This window comes from Denticeps clupeoides, chromosome 19, assembly GCF_900700375.1.
Source record: "Denticeps clupeoides chromosome 19, fDenClu1.1, whole genome shotgun sequence".
Classification (NCBI taxonomy): domain Eukaryota; kingdom Metazoa; phylum Chordata; class Actinopteri; order Clupeiformes; family Denticipitidae; genus Denticeps; species Denticeps clupeoides.
The window spans coordinates 12677654-12699218 of record NC_041725.1 but is presented as its reverse complement, the minus strand read 5'-3'; the positions used below and the strand labels follow the sequence as shown (position 1 = coordinate 12699218).

The following is a 21565-nucleotide window of genomic DNA, read 5'->3' as shown; positions in this document are numbered from 1 at the left end:
GGATAAGGGCATCTGGAAAATGCTGTATATGTAATGTAAATGCAAACACATTGTTGTGAAAGTCTGATCATATTTTAGAAGCCCTGTGTGAAGATGCGGAGAGAGTTCCAAAGCTGTTTTTTTCCATTCATTTCTTTAATGAAATTAAGATGACCAAGTTACTCACACTTTATCCTTATCTCTTTAAACAGACCAAGTTACCCAAAAATTTCCTACAGCCTACAATTGCATTACCAAGAGCCATAAAGTACTTTTTACTGCCTCCTTGTGGTGGAGATATGAATGTTTTTTATATGAAAAATCTTGACCAGATTTCTTCCATACAGCAAAATCTGGCTGAAGCATTATTCACTAGATCAAATGCAGCCTAATCAAATGAATGAAGGATACACATGGTGTTATACTTTAAGAAAATCATATCAATTTACATTTTTACACACACGAAAAAAAGAAGGAAAACTCCAAAACAAAGTGAATTACACCATGATGTTATTTTTAGATACTACAATACCACCAGCTTTGTTGAATAGATGAAGGGAAAAAGATTACTATGATAAAAATGGAGTAACATGGAGTAAAAAAAAAGAAAGAAACTGAGCAGAACCTAAACCTAAAATGACTTCATCTGGTTCTATTCGAAAACAAAAGTGAAATAATCAGCAAATGCAAATCTACAGTATGTTTTAGGGTCATCTTTATTAAACTATGTACAACATGATTTAGCCCATTATCATAGCCGCAGAATGTGCTGTTTTTTTTATTTTTTTAAAGTCAGTATTCAGAAAACTGGTCCTTGAGAACAAAGCATTGATAGAGTTTAGAAAAATACAATGCTCCTTACATTGTTTAACACAACAAAAGTCAAGGAAAAATGCATAAAGCCTTGTTAACAAAAAATAATAATACAGTATAGTTCTACAGTACGTAAATTGTTCCATTATGAAAATAAAATATATTACCAAAAAAAAAAAAAAAAAAAGAAAAAGCCTTTTTCATTATTTTGGGCCACAAAACAAACAAAGAGGGCACAAACAACAAAAGATTACAAACAAAATATCACATAATAAAAAAAATTAAATAATTACATTCTACAACTAAAATATTCTTGGGAATTCAATTGTGCACACAACAAAACGGGGAACTTCTACCTCTGAAGACAGCAGTAACTGGAATAACCTTACAAAGACTGTAGGAGCACCGCAGTTCATTATGGCATCCTGGCAAATCACATGCACCATAAACCTGACCTAAACATGAAAAACTGATTTTGTCAAAACTTGATAAATGCTTCAAAATACGTTGCACTCACAATCTTTTTTTCAAATGTAACATAACCACAATACACAAGCCACGTAACTGTGGCGTAAGGGTAAAGCATTCTTAATTCTTCATTTTTGCAGAGATCTGAGATATTGACTGAAGAAGGCCATAGATATGTGCTGCATATTTACAGTTGCCTGTAGATGACAGGAAGGCCCTCTACAGCTGTGAAACAGCACCAGGCACGCCTTGACATTACAAGACTACGTCAATACTGCACTGACTGCTGTTCAGTCTTTTAAAGAGAAACCGTTGAGAGGGTTAGGACAGTGATGCATTGCAGAGGTGGGCCACTGAACAGAACGTCTCGTCTCTGGAGGTACTGGAACACAGAGTGGCTTTCCTTTTGCGGGGAATGTTGTGGTTAATATGCCTCCTTCTGCGTGTGCATTTGTTCCTGGATCTTCTGCAGCATCTCCTGCATTCGCCGTAACTGGTGGAGGAGAGAAAACAGATTGTGGTCGGTCACTGGGGCCACAGCAAGGTCATGGCTGTCAAAATAGATCATGTAGACAAAGAGCAAACTCTCTGATTGGATACTGCTGCCCAAGCACATTCATACTGATTACTGATAAATGACTCAATAGCTCAGGCTGATCCATCACGTACAGGCCCCTCGGCAGAGTGCAGAGGTCAAATCGATAATGCGCCCTATGTCCTGGGCAGATGCAGATCATTAGATCCTTAGCCGCCTAACTAAACATACATGAGGCCAGATTTTGTAGGATCAAATAGCTTTGCATAAATTAATAATTAATTGATTGATTAATGATGGATGACGTTATACTTCATATGAATGATATTTCCATAAACACTACAATAATCAACATGGCCGCTCAGCTATATACACCTATATACATAAAGGTGTCTGTGTTTAACAAAGTGTTATTGTGAAAGTGACAAATTAGTAAGTTTCTACTCTGTTAATATTTTAATGAACAGCAGGGCAGGAGGGTGCTTGTGGTGTACAGGGGGTGCTTGTGGGTAATTGATTTTCAGACTATATAGACAGCATGATGTTTAAAAGGTTTTAATAATGTCTGATTACACATAAAAAAAAGAAAGGAAGAAAATAAAAGGCAGAATTAATGCACATTTCATGCCAGCATTTGACATGACAACATGCAAACCAAGTTATTCAAATACACATACTTTTGTATTTCATGAGGGCTTAGATTGAATATAATAAAATCTAAAGCTGATTGATCAGACAAGGGGGCATAAGCAGAAAATGGAATAGAGGCCAAGGTCTGGAAAAACAGTGTCTTATCGCTGACCGCGTCTTCATATGGCGCTTTATCTGCTCTGAGCTCTCCTCTAATCGTGACAGTAAACTGCATCCGTACAGCTGTTCAGATCTGACCTTCCAGGAAAAAAAAAAGCTCAAAGGTTCACTTGCCAGACGCCGTGTGAACTTTTCACAAACGCCAGAGCTAAAGTGCTTCACCGCAGAGCTGTGCAGGTTCTCAAAAACTGTCGCTACAGCGATAGAAAAAAAAAATCACCAGCTTAGTTTTAACCACTATTTATCCTATCTACCACTCTAAACTTTGCTGACCAAGACCCTCCCAACAGGAGTAGAGTTAAGTACTTCAATATTGTCTTGGTACAAGATCTTTTGGTACAATCTTTGTCTATTGTTCTGATCTCAACTACTTCTATTCTATCGCTGCTGTTGCTCTTAGGGGGCAAGGTGTTGGTTCAGAACCCATTCCAGGTTTACAGACACTTTTTTTTTTTTTACTCTGCTGCCATAACCACATCACCACAAGAATTCTGAAATGACCCAGCAGCATCAGGACCCTTGCGTATGCGGACCAAGGTCTGGGTCGGGACCTGAGTGCGGGTCGTGCTCTAAATGTGCGGGCTCAGGTGGCACGTCTGCATCTGGGCCATGGTGCTCGTGCCCCGACTCGTGCTCATTCTCGGCTTTGTGCCGTACCTCTTCATCTTTCTCACGAATCAGTTTCTCCGTCTCACTGTCTGTTATGCCAGGCACCATGGGGATGGGGAAATCGGTACCACTCTCCCTGGTCAGTTTACTGTATAAACAAAAAGGAAAACACACTTCAGTAACACAGTGCATCAAATTCTTCTGCATATTGTGTCTCTTGAGAGTGTACATCTCAAACCCCTTTTTTTTGTTGAAACACAGACATGTGTACAATGAAAATACGACTTCCCTGTGCTATTGAGACTTTAAATAAAAAAAAAAAAAAGTGAAAGTTTTGTCATTGTGATACACAGCATAGAATGAAAGGCACTCTGAGTGGCACCTTGGGGTTTCCGTGATTCGAACCCGCAACCCTATGGTTACGTATCCACTTCCTTACTCGCTTGGCCACAACTGCCCCAACACAGGTATTCATGCATCAGTATTCATGATTACAGTTATCTCCAGATATGTTTGTGTTTGCACGTGTGTATGTATATATGTTTCACTCTCGTACTTGCGGTTGCGTTCCTTCACCACCATGCGTGTCATGCTCTGAATACACTGGGCACGGTAGTTCTCGTAGTGGGTCTCGCGGGTGACGTCCTTCAGGTCCTGCATGTGTGTGCGCACAAGCATGTTCCTGAGCTTCACAAAGTCACAGTGTGCAGAGTTCTCCACTGGCACCAAAAACAGAAAAGAAATCAGGTCAGATTTATTAACAATTTTCAAGCTTAAATAAAAGCAGAATGTTGTGCCACATCATTAATGTGGTTGTGCCACACCACATTTAAATTCACATATTTTAAAATGGGTGGCAATTTCATATTGAAATTTTGATGAAATGTGATCCATCATGTGTTCAGTGGTTGGCGCAGATCAATCTTTATACCTTCCACAATGCCCCAGGGGTACAAACGTCCTCGCACCCGTTTGCCTTTAGCCTCCACCACTGTGTTGCTGCCGATCACAGCAAACGGGATGCTCTCCTAGTGACAGAAAAGCCAAGGAGTTGCAGTGCTTAATAATGAACGGATCTCTCCTTAGTGGACAAGATGAGGTAATCAAAAAAGGGGTGCTGCAGTGTGCTGCATCCAGACGTGATCATCTGAGTCTCTCTCTCTTTCTCTCTCTCACACACACACACACACACACACACACACACACACACACACACACACACACACACACACAGAGTCTCACACATTCTTGGCCTCATTCTCCCTTAACCAGAGGGACAGTCACCATTGACAAGTGGTCAGAGTCCAGTCCAGTAAAGGAGAAAACCCGACTGTTTCCAATAACATGAATGGAAATCACTACCTTTTTGATTGATAATATATACTTATACCACATCTCGAGAGTCTCACCTTCAGCTCATGGTCCTGCTGTTTAAAGTCTTCATCTTCATCTGAGTCGCAGTCTGGAAATTGGTAGATTTTTATTCCATACTGTTCTATCTCCTCTCGAATCTACAGAAAAATCAATATACACGTTATTATCAGTAAACTGTTTTTTTTGCCACCAAGGCTACAGTGCAACTTGTGGTTGCCGGAACACACCTTGAGCTTTTTTTTCTTGACCTCACTGGGGGTGAGTGTGTCAGCTTTCGCCAAAACTGGCACAATGTTGACCTTCTCGTGAAGAGCCTTCATGAATTCCACATCCAAGGGTCTAAGTCTGAGGAACACAAAATCACATTCGGAATCATTATTTAATATAAAGCTAGGGTGGAATAATAAAATATAAGAAAATAATCAATATAAAAAAAAATCAGTTAATGTTGCATGCACACAGAATGTAGAAAGCTGTAGAGACTCAATCCATATTCTTGCTGTACTAGTTTGGCTGATACTGTACAATACCAGCAGATGGAGCCCTTATACACTCAGTAGTAGTAGCATTTCATAATGAGGCTTCGGATTTAATCTAAAGTTGCAGGTAAATAAAATGTACCGTGCAAGAACCATGCAAGCATTTTACACGATGAGAAAAACCATCAAAAAGAAAACAAAACCTTTCTTTTGTAGACCTGTTCTCTTACCCGTGACCAAACGGTGAAATGAAGTACAGGCAGCAGTGTACTCTGTTGTCCTGGATATTCTTCCGGTTTAGGCCGCTTTCGTCCCTGAAGTACTGTTCAAACTGCTGGTCGATGTAGTCTGCGACCGACTTCCAGCTGGAGGGTGACAAACACACACACAGACATGAATCAATGGCACAGCATTGCCCACAGTGCACCATTTGCACTGATTTAAGGTGATTTTATGCTTGATTTATGGTCTATTTTGTTCATATACAAAAAAAGAAGGCCTTTGACATACCACTCTGTGTTGTTGACGGCATCTCCGAAACCTGGTGTGTCCACGATGGTGAGTTTCAGCTTAACCCCTTTCTCTTCAATGTCAACCGTGTGTTTGGTGATCTCTACAGTCTGAGTGATCCTCTCTGTGGAGGGCAGGGACATTATTATTAAAGCGTACAGCGACAATTTCATGGCAAAATAAATTGAAAAGATTATTTATGAATTGTCAAATGGTTCCAACCTTCAGCGTTGAGCAGCTTCCTGTCTTTGTACAGGTCTGTGAGGAAGAGGCTGTTGACAAGGGTGGATTTTCCAAGGCCAGACTCACCTGAGCTCCCCACACAAAATCATTAAAATCAGACAAATCTTAAAATAAAACTTCAATGAGTTTACGTTTAACTTTTTGTACACACCCGCTACCATCAGGGTGAAGTCAAAACCCTTTTTCACAGATTTGCGATGCACCTGGTTTGGCAGCGTGGCAAAACCCACGTATTCTTTGTCTTGATCCTGGAAATCAAGAAAAAGGTGAAAAAACATTTCATATCAATTATTTAATATAATACAGGGGAGACACAAGGGAGACCTTGTGAAAACCGAAATAGTGAAGGAACATTATTAAAAAAACAAAAAAACAAAGCCACTGCACACTGTACACGTTAACATGATAGTATATAATCATACCCTTGAGGTAAATGCATGCTTCAACTCAACACGAAACAGGTGTAAATATAGAGTTCCTCTGAATTTTACACCCTAAAAGGGCACTGGTAAATAAAACGGTTTTAATGCAATAATAATGGAGCACGCTGCATCTAATTATACTGAAGGACGAGCACTTGCCACAAGCACAACATTTGCCTTTATAGACCAGTCATCATGAAACAGCAACCTGTTATCCCTTAAGAAGACGTGGAGATTTAAAGCACCCCATGGTTACCCCTTTGCGTTGGAGACACGTGGAAGCATTTTAAGTCATTCAAGTAAAGTCTAACTAGTCACTAAATAACAAAGCAGAAACAAAAATATTTCCTGTCTTTAAATATTGATTACAGGGACTTGTCTGTTTGTAGAAGGCTGGTCTTCAGTGGCAATATATATATATATTTTTTTTTTTCGAAAATTTGGATTTGGATCTTTTGACCTCTAAGTACAAGTTGTATTATTGGGAGCTCAATAGCTGCACATTTTATGGACATCACATGATCTCCATGCCATTACACTGTTTTAAGTGTGGTGAGATTTGGACAGGAGGAAACTCTGAAGGTCCAAGTTTGCAATCCGCTCAATAGACCAGCCGCAGAGTGTTACCTCTTGTGAGTCGTAGGGGTCAAAGCGGCCCCACGGGCTCTTGGGTCGTGAGGGACTGATGGGAGACAGCAAACCACAGTCGCTAGCATCCAGCTGAGACCATTGTCTCGACTCAAAATCTTTAGACATCTCCACCGTAGCACTGCCTGCAGACACCCTCAAAATCTTGGGTGACCCCGGTGGGTGGGGACTGTCCTGGCCGTCATGGCCTTCACTGTGGCTGGGGTGAGGATGGCACTCTCTGTGAGCGTGCGGTCCCAGGATGCTCTCCAGCTCAGAATCCTCAGCATCTTCCTTAGAGTGGCTGGAGGTCTGAGTGTGGGGGAGGTAGGCATGGGAGTGATGGCGGGGCAAGGTTCACGCACCAGGAGGGCAAAATAAATTCATATTGATGATGGGAGAAGATGATGGAGAAACGGTGGATCGAAAAGGACAAGAAGAAGAGAAGAAATTCTTCCTTAGTTTCAGCATTTGTTTGACTGACCATATACCAAAACAATAACTACAATGTTTTTCATCCTTTCATCAGTGATCAGAATTCTTATATACGATTGATTGTTTGGAAACCATAGCCTATTAATAGATTATAAATATAACATATAACAGTTGAATGTTCATTTTTAAAACATATAGCAATCTAGTTACCAAATGAATACTTTAATTAAAAGGAAAAAAAAAGACCAAGCATTGACTGTCAGAACCAGGAGGAACCAGAGGAAGGATGACAGCCGGCGTAGATCCAGAAACCTGCAAGCAAACACCGACCAATCGGATGCAAAGAAAAATCACTGCGGCTCTTTCAGCTCTGCTGATCCAAGTCGAGTTTAATGAGGAAAGTCCTTCAGAGAAATGGCCACGTTAAGTGCAGCCGGATAGAAATCTGTCTATGCAGCAGATTTGTCTTTGACAGATGGAGCGGCAGATGAGCGGGAGGCGGAAGCCAAAATTTGATTTGACCACAGTGCTCATGCAGTCTGAAGAAAAAGGTTTAATGGGCTACTGGACATCACAGACCGGAACAGGTCGTGCTACAGGACACATATTGATTTATGCAAATCTTAGATACTTCTTTAATTAAAAATAATAAAAAGAAGGTGGTAGTAGTCTAGTGCCTGTGAACCTGAAGACCTGGGTTCAAATCCTACCTACTAATCCTACAGCACTGTGTCCCTGAGCAAGACACTTAACCTTAAGTTGCTCCGGGGGACTGTCCCTGTAACTACTGATTGTAAGTCACTCTGGGCGTCTGATAAATGCTGTAAATGTAAATGCTTCAGAAAAGGGATCTTTGTAACCTTTTTGTATGTTACTTATTGATAATATAAAATCATGTTGTTTTGTGTTATGCTCTAAACAGAAGAATTGAAGACCAACTGTCCTCCACCATGTCTTACGGTCAGAAGTCCACTGTGGATCAAGGGCTCATACTTACCACCTTCTGACACAGAAGCTTGATTGGCTGCATGAAGGGTGCTATGAGCTGTCAGGATGATGGGAGGGTGCTGCCCATCTACACTACAACAGTGGACTCTCTGTTCCATGTTAGGACGGGAAAAGGGTTCAGGAATGGTCACCGGTACCTGGTCAGCGTCAACTTCCCTTGGCTCAGGCGTTGTTGGAGGGGAGTCCTGGTCGTCAGAAGATTCAGCCTCATGGTCACTATCCTCCATGGCCACTGGGGCTATCGAGCACTCTGTCATCTCCAACCAGGAAAAGGGTGGATATTTACGGGGGAAGAGTTGGTATATAAAGGATGCCGTTCCCGTTCAGAGGGAAAAGCAGCGTGACGTAGGAAAGCGTTGCGTGATTGGACATGTGGGACGAAGGGCAGAACAAATGGATGGACAGAGGTTGAAAGCAGGGCAGGATTGTGAAAAGAAAAAAAAGAAGAAGAAAAAAAAAAGACTGAGTGAAATTATCCCGCAGACGGAAATGAAAATGTAAGATCCAGAGTAAGAAACATGTCTGCAATGACATGAGCAGAGGAGCAGTTTCTCCAAGTGTTTTTCCAAGCACTGCTCCAGGTCCGCCAAATTATTTCTGCCTCCGCACTTAAATCAGACCACACAAGCTCACCATTTAGCTCCACACCAGTGCAGAGCTGCAGTTGCTGCAGCTGGAGACACCACTAGCTCAGATGAACTAACTCAGCCGAAGCTGCAGTTCGTCTGGAATACACACCGCGACAAACCACAAAAAAATGGGACATTGAAACTATTTAAAGCATTTTTTATTAATCAAACTGTACTCAGACTCCACAAAGTACTTGTACTGGGTCAAACTACAAGTCTGACATGAAACGGAATGGCAGGAGCTGGTAACATTTATGATGACGGCAAATTATTTCCATTGGCAAAAATGAACAGTCCTGTTTGCCTGTCATTGTCACAGTTTTAATTATGTAGTTGAGGCTCAGGGGCCAGCAGGAAATGAGTAGATATCCCAGATCAGCGCCGTGTGAGCTGGTTTTTGTAGCTATGGGTCACACCAAGTCAATAGTCAGTTCTAAAGTGACCTATTTAACAAGATGATCAATACTGGACTAAACAGCTGGGAACAACAAAAAAAAGGAACAAATACCATATTATACCGTACTATTTGTCTTTCTATTAGAAGTCTTTGATATAGAAAAGGCCTACTCTACATTTCAGGATCTGTATGGTTCCTTCTGGTGATCGTACATTATGAATAAATTGCATGCATAAGAACTCATATAGTCATGTTACAAATGTAAAGCCAGAAAAAAAAGAAAAATAAGTGGCATAAAAATCTCACCTGAGGTAGCTAAGATGAGATAAATTACGGTTTACACCCTTGTCCCTGGTGCCAGCAAATCATCCTCTCACTGGGAGGCAATCAGGAAGTCAGCCTGGTGCGACTGGCTTTATACCTTTTACTCTGGGACACTCTGTCCTTCAGCACCATTGACCTGTTCCAGGGCCGCAGGGCTCCAATGGGAACCAGCCTCCACTTCGGCCACATCGACAAAATGGAGGCTGCCATTCTTCTGTGCCCACACATGGTCCTAACCCAAGAACATCACCTATTAACCATGAACACAGACACGGGAGGAGTCACATTTCCTGGCCATGATCCAGCGATTAACGACTGAGAAGAAGTAATAAGCAACTTTGACAACTACATTAAGAAATAAAAATAGCACTTGTTCATCAAATTACTCATATTGCTTTAGCTTTCATCTGCTGATACTGAAAAACACATTTTCATTAGACAAACTGAAATCAAAAACCACTCCACCGCATAAAATACAAAACGGTCCCACCACGAGAGATTCTATTCAAATAAACATTGCACTGAAGTAAATAATGCAGTTTTTTTGATGGTCTAAATGCAGCGTGCTCATCGGTTCGGATACGCTCTGGAGAGCTTGAGCAGAGCATCACATAACTGCATCCTACAACAAAAACCGAGGCCAGGTCATGGCCATGCGCCGAGCGGCATGATAAGTGGTGCAGCGTATGATAATCTGGAGCATTAGAGGCTTAGAAGGCTGCGGCTACATCTGAGACAGATTTAAGGCAAAACATCAAGGAGTTTTCCTGGTTGAGACGTGAGCCACCCCCCACGATTCCGTAGCTTGCCCCTCCTTCACCAGACACCCAAGCCAAGCCAGAATAAAACAAAACATTCCTTATTACAGACAGTTCCAGAAAGAAGCCGGCAACTACTACATACACGAAAAAAAAAAAAAAACAGGCTGGATTGCGGGAATCGTCTCGTCACTGATCCACAGCTGGAGAACACGTCTATTCCAGCTACTTTGCATTCTGGGTGGTGGCTGTTCTGAAGTAACTGAGCAGGCCAAGGGATCCATGCAGATCCGCGCTCAGATGTTTCCATTCTCACTAAACAAATACGATTTTATTCCCATGTATGTTTCCCATGGTTATGAGGGGAATTATTATTTTTTTTAACATTTAGTAGAAGATGCTGTTAAAATAAAGACGTTTTAATAGCTGTAATCCATCTATATAAGAGTGCCCGGACTGTGCTGAAGGAACCTCAGGAAACAAAAAATGTAAAAGTAGTCGGGTAATTTGCTTGACACAGAGAGAGAGAGCAAACATTTTTCATTCGCCATACATGAAATATTTTCCTGAAGGGCAATAAACATATGAGGCCTTTCAAGAAATATGCTAGAGAATGGCCATCCTTCACACCATCATCACAGAATATTCCCCTACAGGGTATTTCAGCCGACGGGTTGATATCATGAACATGATAAATGAAGCGTATGATGTACCCTAATATGGCAACACCGCACCAAAACAATGCATTGCTGTATGTCCATTCAAAACCAGTGTGTTTTGACAGTGCGGCTGCAAACATGTGCTGCATGGACGTCTACTTGACTTTCCTTTTACATGAAGCAGGCCCAGACTGTGGGCGTAGACAGACTGGCACCAGACTTACGATGCTAGGTGCATCAGTGGCCTGGTGGCCTACAAACAAATCCAGGAACAAATCAGGACATTCATCAGAAATATGAGAAGACAGGAGAGGGAAGGTCATTTCTCAGTGGGTCGCCCTTCGCTAGCATCTATGATATAACCAGTGGCACATTATAATGAACCAGTTTCCTCCAGCAACAATGGTTAGACCAGAATAGGTTAAAAGAATGTTGATGAATTTTGATTGACCTGGGTTTAGTACATGGAACGTTAATAAGACATTAATAATAATGCTAAAAGGGAAGAATCCATAACATTCATGAAAAATAATAAAAAAACGAAAGTGAAGTGATGGTCATTATGATGAACAGCAAGCAGAGCATATGATGACACAATGAAAAGTGTCCTCTGCTTTTAACCATCACCCTTGATGAGAAGTGGGCAGCCATGACAGGCGCCCGGGGAGCAGTGTGATGGGGTGGTGCTTTGCTCAGTGCTCAGGGGCAGTTAAGGAAGCGGCCCTGTAATCAGAAGGTTGCTGGTTCGAATCCCGATCGGCCAAGGTGCCACTGTGCAAAGCACCATCCCTTTTGCGCTCAAAAGCACCATTCAGCATGACTTCCAACAACACAGGATGACAGATAGCAAGCTGACTGCTGGAAGCATCATTTAAGAATTTGAAATGCTTTTTGCCAGACAGATAGAGGCAACATTCACTGGTGTGGGCTTAAACTGAAAGTTACTGGGTTCAAATGCATCATAGTTGTGAATGCATCAAAGGACAGAAATGGGTCAGAACGTGATGTTATAATTTGCTACCACTCATTACCCACCCATAAAAAGCATAATTAACATACTGGTCCCAGATATTGACATAGCGATACTGATCCAAGAGTTACCTTGACTAGAGTGTTAATAATAATATTAATCATATGCTGATCAAAATGTTTAGAGGTTAATAAATGCAGGTTTATGACTATGGAAGGGGTGTTTTAGGGGTGTTGCTGTCTCCAAGCATGTAAAACATGATATTTCCTGCTTTTGAGTATACAGATAGGGTTGTACTCTTCATAAAATTAAAATAGTAGCAACGGCTTAAATCCTATGAATCTGTCACACACTTTTTGGTACTGTTGTGTTGGCAAGGTGTATATATTTCACAGATGATGTGTTGCGTGTTTAAGAAGACACTGTTGCCAAGATGTCAGAAGGCCAGGTCGAGTTTCAAAGCTCTCCGACGGGCCAAGTTGAATGAATGAATATGGTGTTTGTTTGGCCGAGGACAGCGGGGCTCTTTGTCAGCGTTGCTACTTAAGCTGCAACGTCCGAGAGAGGTGACGCGACCAAAAGAGGAGGCGATTCAATAAACGAAGTCAGGTGCGCGCTGTGATCCCTGCCTGTAAATTATGCATGTGCTTATTTTTAGCCCTCGATCGGCACAGCACGAGACCCCTTGAAAAATCGGAGAACCTGGCACAATTACACTGTTTACATCTCAAGACTAAAACCGTGCCGCCAACACCTCCGAACCTCGCTTAACAGTCAGTAAATCTTTAATTCAATTTCTCATAGCCAATATATAACGATAAAGGGGAGATAACAGATCAGCATTTCAATGTCACTATGCAAAACACATCAGTGTCATATAAATGACATCTTCACAAATGAATACAGGTACAGATAAGAAAAGGCTGCATCCTCACAAGCTCTACCCAGCAGCCCCTGCTGCTATGTCCCAAAACTGCAGAAGTCATACAAAGCAGTGATGGACTTTTTTAAGTCCTAGAAAGCTGAGAAGGTGGGTTCCACCTGTCCCAGCAGCGGCACAAAGCCAACCTATGCAATTCCGGAGCTGGCACATGAGCGCGCACACACACACACACACACACCCCACACACACAGAAACATACCTCGGAGTCGCTGTTCGCTTGGGAGTTCACAGACATATTATCCATTTGGAAGTGAACGCACATCAGCAAACTGAAGAGGCCACACAGAAGGAGTATAAACAGGCCTGGGTACAGGACTCGTCTGGCTCCCTGTCACTTGTTTGGTGACCGCACACATGGCCGGTCTCATTTGCATAGACACACCCCCCCCGCAGGCAGAACAGGCAGCTGCTCCTTACGCCTCCTCTCCTTTAACCCTCCTTCTGGACCTGCCCTGCGCTGCTGGAGGCTTCACAGGAACATCTGCCCAGATGTCTTTAACAAGGCCCCGTGTCCCCGTTCTGTGAAGCCACATCTGTGGCTTCACAGAACACACACAAACAGATTAAGCCTTAAAAGCCTAATCCAATCTATTGGACTGACGGGAAAAAAGGTGGCAAATATAAATATATAGCCTTTATCTATTTATATTGGTGAATATAATATACAAACACTAATTCTACCACAGTACCAGAAAATATTTTAAAAAATGGATGAAAATTTTGTCTCGTAGTTTGCTGTGCTCCAAAATCCTCAGCTCTGGGTCTCAGACGTCAGCACCAGGCCCAGAGTGGCACCACTGCAGTCCTGCAGGGATGGAGGCAGCATCCAGAGTCAGTGAGTCAGACGCATCTGTGAGCTCCTCAGTACAAAGACACCCACAGTCCAGACCGGATCTGCTGCGAGGCTCTCTCTCACTCAGGCTGCCAGACAGACCCCCAATGGGTGAGACTCACAGCTGACTGGTGGGAAGGTGAACATTTTTTTTTTCCAAAAAATATCTATGATCCGTACATTAAATTACTTTTGACCCCCATAGATGTCACAGCAACAATAAGGAAGACACTTAACCATGTGTTGCTCCAGGAGGACTGACCCTGCCATTGATTATTTAATGATTTGACTGAATAAGATAAATAAATGCTTTAAAATATAAATGATTAAAAATATTTGCAAGACTACAGAACAAAACCACTTAACTGGTGAGGACCGATCAGTGAAGAATCAATACAGACCATATTTAGGACATTGCAGTGACCCGTGATCAGAATCTAGATATGAAAATGTGGAGGATTAAGCACCCAGCCTTACATTTATGGTTCACACCAGGCATTGCACACATTAGCCATAGGCCCATATTAGGAACAAATTTGACTTTAATATTATTACATGCATGCATAAACATACTATTTTCAGATCCAGACACAAAGCCCAGGCGCCTTCCAGATTGTGTTTGAATGTAACGGGATATACATGTAACGGGGCTATAATATGTTTTCAAATAGAAAAGTTCATCAGTATAAAAACATTTGCATATTTTCACCACCAATTTTTTTTAGGACATATGTGGTCAATAACAAACACAGCAATGAAAAAAACAAAACATACAGTTTACCTCTCAGGTTAAATGCTGTCATCCACATTCAAAGGCCACAATTATGCAGTGTAATATATATTTTGAGTCATAGGGTTTTAGTGCCTACTGATTCATGAAATGTAACACGAAAAAAATGTAAAAATTTGTTTTTTTTCTCAAGAGCTGACAGTTCTTTAAATATCCCTGCCTAGCTTTTGACAGCTGTTTCACAACTGTACATTTAAAGAGATTCCACCTCAGGTGTAATCCCACATGGTTCAATCTCATAGCCCTGATCCCCTAATGGATGCACACAGGACAGGACAGGACAGGACAGGAATGGACCAGACACTGCAATAACAGCCAGTCTGGGGATTAAAGAGGAAAAAGAAACTGACATAGTAAGGACTTCCTTGGATCATATTCCCAAACATAATTAAAATGCCTGCCTTATTGATGTTTGCATTGAAAGGTCATTAGGCACAGTTCCAGGAAGGCTGCAGTAGGATGCCGCGACAGAGCCAGCGCAGGAACCTGAAAAAGATGTCTACCCATACCCATCTAGGGCTTCTTTCTGCAATGAGAGGTGAAGCTCAACAAAACAAACCATACAAGAAGCTCATGTGATAGAAGACTGGACAAAAAATGTACATGCCATGTTATATGTTATATAAATATAAGAATTATATAGGGGTGAGTCCTGGACAGCTACATAATTCACCTAACCTGAATGTCTTCAGACTATGGTGAGAAAAAAATGGAATACCTAATAGGGAGAATAAGAGGCCAAGGGCTCAAACCCATGCTCCATGGTGCAGGGCAGTAGCATTTACGTTCTGCCTTGACAAACTGTAGAATCCCATATTCAGAGAGGAATCATGATCACATACAATTATCTGACACTAAACTGTACATCCTGATCAACACGGGTTCACTTATTACAAACAAGCTGTTACAGTTTTGGGGAAAAAAATTCTAAATTTTAGACAACCATCACAGACTCCATTCCGAAGCGGCATTTGAACTTTAAAAGCAGAGACATGGAGGGTCTCTCCAGATGTGCATGTGGCACTATTAAATTTCCCGACCTGACTGCTTCCTGCTGTTACAGAGTAAGCGAATGTCATTAACTCTGCCACGGCTGGTGTGTATGTTTGTACTGGAACGTATGTGCTCTTTCCAGCAGAATCTCCAGAGACCGTTTTATTTCACTTGAAGTCATTACACATACTTCTGTAATAATACTACCTATTTTTATCCCCTCTGTTCTTCTTTTTTCCTGCCACACTTCTCATTTCAGGAGGCTGGGATGCTATAGGGTCTCGATCCCCACCCCCTACCAAACTGGTGCAGCAGCAGAAAGAAGAGTGGCGCCATCTAGTGCCGTTTATGAGAATAATACACATGTACCAAACAACACTAAGTACTAAGGTGTGCATGTGTTCAGCTCAAAGTCATGTCAGTCAGTCCAAAGCGCAGTACCAGAACACTGCAACAACAAAGAAGTGAGGACAGATACTACATTAGTTCTGCATTATGCAAGCATGGCCATAATCTCAAGCTTTACAGACAAATGATTCTTCTCAGTACAGACATCCTGCAAATTAATACCCATGATTAATTTTTAATTAATAATTATTATATTTTTTTTTTTGTAATTGTAAAGGTATTAAATACAAAATACACAACTAAATTAGTTAAGGACATAATACATTAGTCAGGGCAAGCTGAATTAACGAAGATTGATTAGCATTTTCCTGTCTGAAAAAAAAACCCTCAGAAACTGCAGAAATACCACAGTCTGCTCAGAGAAATGGAGGACAAGCAAAAAAAAAAAAAAAAAAAAAAAAACACATTTAAACTTTTGTTCCTGCTCATGTGAAATGCTAAAACAAATCGCAGCATGTTTGTCTCAGGAGATGGACTGTTATGGTTTCTGAAGTCAGGGCCATTGTCACACCGTTTCCCACAAGCCCCAACTATCGATTTTCTCTTTATCTGGCAGACCCTGAGTAGCGCCATGCTGGTAAAATACACTTCCCAGACTTCCTGCTCCATTCAATTAGAGCAGGTCAGATAAAGAGGGCTAATGTTCTTGCAGAAACTTGCAATGTCTGGACCCCCCCCCCCCCCCCCCCCCCCCCCCCCTTCAGGCAGCTCAGGCAACAATTCGGCCCTAAGAAGCCTTACTGTGCTGATCGGACCGGGCAAATACGAGGAGATTCATGCCCGCCACCAGTCATCTCAAACGCCTACTGAAACCCACAGCTCCCAGAAGCCCTTAGCGGCAGTGGTGTTTAGGCTGGTGTTCAGAGGCCAACGTGTAATTAAATGCACATCCACTCGCTTCACTACACTGAAAAAAGAAAACACTGGCTCAACTTCAAAAAATTCCAGTGTTGTCTGTCAGACCTAATATTCTATCAGTGCCGTAATGTAAACAAACCACGATTGTTCTTTGTGTCACTCCTTAGATGATATAACAAGGACAGATTTTTTTTCTTATTTTATTTTGACCTTAAAATTATTAAAATATTATTATTATTAAAATTATTTTTGCTGCCATATCACTTGTGTGCAAAGCCCAGTGGTACAAGACATACAACAGAATACACACACACACACACACATATATATTTAGTGTGCATATGTATATGCATAGCAATGCATTTTCACTGCATTATATAGTTTAGCAGAGAAAGGTTTAAAATCTACACAAAAAGCTGAGGGGCTGAAATGAGTGCGGATAATAAGAACATGCACATTCATTAAGCACTGCTTTGGTCAACATCTTTAACATCCGTTCAAAGCCTGTCAGCAAAGAAAACTGTTTTTTTTTTTTTTTTTGCTTCTTCTTTTGAACAACCAGGAACTTACCTGCACCACAATAATTACATCCGCTGATCTGTCAGCGAGTTTCATAAATAACCTCCCATTACAAACAAACACACACACACACACACACACACACACACACACACAGAGACAGAAAATGACTTGCCGACCTGATTCAATAGAACAGCATAGAGTACTACCAAAAAAAATAAAAATGTCAACCCATTCATACAGCTGCAGGCTCATTTAAACAAAAGACTTTCCCAAAACCTGAGGAAACCAGGGATTATGCTGTCTATTGGTTTTCAATGAACCTCACGTTCTGGCAGAAGCCGGAGAGGATAATTAGTTTTCAAGCAAGGCATACTGTAAAAACTTTGCTAAACTTTCGAGTAGACCGTAAACAAGCTACAGGCAAAAACACGGCGACGCTTATTCTGGTCATACGTCCAGGGGGTCTGCATCTCTCTATGGGACGTCCTTATCAATGCAGTGAGTTCACAGGGTTATAACCCAGACTATAATGCTATTAGATGGAAGACCTCCTTCGAAAGTCTGTGAATGTAGAGAAAACGCAGAGGTAAAACACGCCTGATGTAATCGTCTGGGCTCGCAATCACTCAGTCAACACTCAGAAGGGCTGTTCTCCATCAGCAGTAATGCTTTACTTGCTTAAACAATTCCACACATTTACAGTGGCACCAAATGAAAGCTGAAAGCATAAAAAAATGTGGAAGGAGTTAAAATGGTTAAGAAGATGCGTGATGTTAATAAGGGGTTTTGTTGTGCCGTTCCTAGTTATTGTGCCTTTTTACTCTGGATCCCTGCAACTTGGCTAAATCTTTGGCTGAAATCATTTCATTATGTCATTGGACATGTTTGGGGCAGTTTTTCCTGTCAACTGAGGTCTCAACAGGACTGTCTGCTTGGCTCCATGCTCATTGTTCTAAACAGAACCATGGCTTATTCTGTCACATTTCATTAATTATCCAAAGATTCAACAATCCAGGATATTTTATTAGAAGCTCCACCTTACAGCAGATAAAACCAGATTTCGGTAATCTGAACCACACCTCAACTCCTGCCACGTTCCTAAGTCTAGGGGTCTAAGAAACGCAACAAGGGTGTGGAGAGGAGGAGGTCCACTGTTACACATGCAACCAAACAAACGATACAAACAGTGCTTTTACTTACAGTGTGCCAACAGGTACGATAATACAGCACACTCAGGACAGCTAACAAACATCAAAACAGCCTAAAGGAAGGGTTTCAGTCAGTTTCAGTCAGCTTTTGTTTAGCTTTTTTGGTTTATTTTGTTTTAAACAGAAACTTGTGAAGTTAATTTGTTTTCACCTCTTTACCTTTCCATGTGCTTTTATGTTTTTTGGGGGGCTGGATATCAGACGGTCACAGGGGGCAGCCTATTGCTGTCCTACGACAGATAAATCACATCCTCAGGGAGAGTTATTAAAGCTGGCTGGGTCTTCCTGCAGTAGGAAATGGTTTTCATATCTCTGAAGATTGTTGGGAGTAACGTCGCATTCATCTCGTTGGAACCCTGTGTGCTGAAGGTGTGTAATGTCCTCAAACTTCACCAGGGAATTTCTGTATCATGCATCACAAGCATGAAGGATTTGGACCCATGAGGGGCCGTGTCCCACAAATTCCTTTCTAATTTCAGCGCATTTTTGCTCTTTACTTGTCCTGGTGTGGCATTTGTCTAGGCTTTCCCTTGGTTGTCTTCCATCTGTGGTAAAAGTGGAAATGAGGGAGAAAGTGTTCGGTGTAAGATATGGTATGACGGTGGTGTTACGTCCCTGGACGTATGCTCCCACGTGTTCTGTGTGTCTGGCTGTGTTTTTGCGTCCTGTCCCTTTTAGGTTGACTTCGTGGGAGGAGTTGAGGCCTACCAGCTCCATCTGCCATTGGTCACCTCCACCTATTTAAAGAGACTTCAGATGGTGTTTGGGAGGTCCCCAGGGTCTGCTAGGCCCTTACTCTTTCGGGAGGTCCCCAGGGTCCACGGAGATCTGCAAGGAGCTCCGTTGGGGATCTCATTCGTGTTTCTTATTGCTTTGTGTGATAGACCCTTTGTTGTTAGCTTGTTAGCTGTTAGCCTGTTATGTGCCCTTTTTGTTGGGCCTAGCAGACCCTAGGCCCAGTGCTAATGTTGGCAAAATAATGAGGACGATATTTTTTACACTAAACTTCGACGTGATCAGATATATTAGGGCAACTGGGTAAATTCCTCATGTACCATCTTCAGACAGCTGGCAAGGCGGACTAGTGTGAGTCTTTTTAATGCAAGAAGGAATTTAGATGCTACTTGACAAGACATCATGTAATGACATCTGATCATTTAAAAATATATTCACAGTAAGCTGACAGGACCGAACAGGACCAGAACACATGGGTTAAATCAGCCGAAGCCATGTGACAAGGTTGAGGCAAAAATTCAATACTTTATACTGAATAATACGGAGTTGTTTGATTTTTTTACATTTTCAGTAAAGGGTAGAAACAATTTTGTCCATGTATGGAAATAAAGTGGCTCAGGATTGCTGATGAGATCCTGGCCTAATCAGTTCTCATAATTATTTGCACTAAAAGGACATCCTTTTTTGGCAGAAATTAATACAGTTGGTAATGTATTGTCAGTCGATAAAGACAAATATGAGTAGCTACAGAAACCCTGGCCAGCTCTCAGGGGAGTATCTTCTAACATGTCAAAACAACAAGATTTAAATATCCAATATAGGCAATATTCAAAATGTATCTATCTGTATCTATTTATCAGACACCCTTATCCAGAGCAACTTACAAATCAATAGTTACAGGGACAGTCCCCCATGGAGCAATTTGAACCTGGGTCTTCTGGTTCATAGGTGAGTGTGTTGACCACTAGGCTACTACATCCTTTCAACATTGTTATATGTCACAGGTTTACACTGTTCAGAACAAGGTGTGCGTTGCAGTGGCTGTGAAGCCACATGTGGGAGATTTCCATCGCCACGAGGGAAATAAGCATTTAATAACATCGGACCACAGCAAATGATGGACATAGTGTGTATTTATATTCTGTATTTACATCAACTTGTCCATCATTGCTGCTTCCTGGCAAACCCCAGGGGTGTGAAGAGTGGTCTTTAGACAGACCCAACAAGGCAAGTCTCTGGCTGTCACATGACCCCGTGGCCGACAGCTAGGACTCCAAACGAAAGATTCCTGTGGCTTTGCTCCTTTATGGACCTTAACAACAACCACCAGTGCCGGTAGCCTCAAGCAGTCCTGGCACACGAGCAGGAAAGAACAGAAAGATTCACAGCCAGATTTCAAAGGAAGCCCAACATATTACACTTTGACCTCACTTCTCCCTAAAATGGAGATCTGAAGCCAAATATTGTGTGCAAATGAGCAAAAACATGTGCTAATAATAAAAAGTTTCAGAACACACAAAAAGCTGCAGGTGTTACTCTCCCCAAATGGGCACCAGAAAGGCATTTTAATGGGTGCGGGTTGTGAGCGTTTGGCTCCTAGGTTGCAGGCAGCTGCTGGCTGGTGTAATGGTTGTTGACTGGAGTAATTGCATATTTCCTCTCATGGCTTAATCTCACCAGCCCTCCTCTCTCTCCTTCTCCCACTTCCTCAGTTTATCGGCAGTAGTGAACTAAATAAATAGCAAATGCAGAAATGTATATAACAAATATTGCCAGTGGAAAGGGGTGAGGTTTTCCACATTACACCGCGACACCAGAATAAAAACTCGCACATCTGCACAATGATTCATCTCTGCGTTGCCCACTCTCAAAATCCTACAAAATCCCAACTCGGACCTCTATGCCCGGATTCCCTTGTTCATCTGGCCTCCATATGGCACAAGTGTCACGGACACCCTTTCCAATCCTCTTGTATCGTTTGTCACCCGTAAATTCTCAGCATGGGGCAACTGCAGTGTACCAGACATCCAGCACCAGGCGGCCCTTTAACATTGTGTGCAATCCAAGCTCAGAAAACCGAGACAAAAACAAAAAAGCATGCATTCAAAGACTTCTGACTACACTCACCCACAGAGCAGGGTTCCATAAAGACAGACAGACAGACAGACAGAGAGAGAGAGACCGATGCGGACACAAGGAAATACAAGACACTGGGGAAATTTCCGAA

At 41.9% G+C, this 21565-nt stretch overlaps 1 protein-coding gene across 11 annotated transcripts in view; it reads right to left on the bottom strand.

Moving 5' to 3' along the window:
• Nucleotides 1–991: 991 nt before the first annotated feature.
• The window catches only part of septin4b (septin 4b), a 36495-nt gene continuing 15921 nt past the window's right edge, over nt 992–21565 (bottom strand). For 3 of the 11 annotated variants that reach the window (XM_028961580.1, XM_028961582.1, XM_028961581.1), the window contains 9 exons: nt 5972–6068; nt 5800–5886; nt 5578–5701; nt 5298–5432; nt 4816–4933; nt 4624–4725; nt 4146–4242; nt 3771–3933; nt 2335–3362 (listed from right to left, as the gene is read on the bottom strand). In XM_028961580.1, the coding sequence (XP_028817413.1) occupies nt 3116–3362; nt 3771–3933; nt 4146–4242; nt 4624–4725; nt 4816–4933; nt 5298–5432; nt 5578–5701; nt 5800–5886; nt 5972–6068 (1170 nt within the window). In that variant the 3' untranslated portion in view covers nt 2335–3115. Of the gene's footprint in view, nt 1754–2334; nt 3363–3770; nt 3934–4145; nt 4243–4623; nt 4726–4815; nt 4934–5297; nt 5433–5577; nt 5702–5799; nt 5887–5971; nt 6069–6869; nt 7219–8449; nt 9583–9644; nt 9889–13191; nt 13343–21565 lie in introns of those variants that run through there. The other 8 variants (XM_028961574.1, XM_028961583.1, XM_028961572.1 and 5 more) reach the window with 8 other exon arrangements.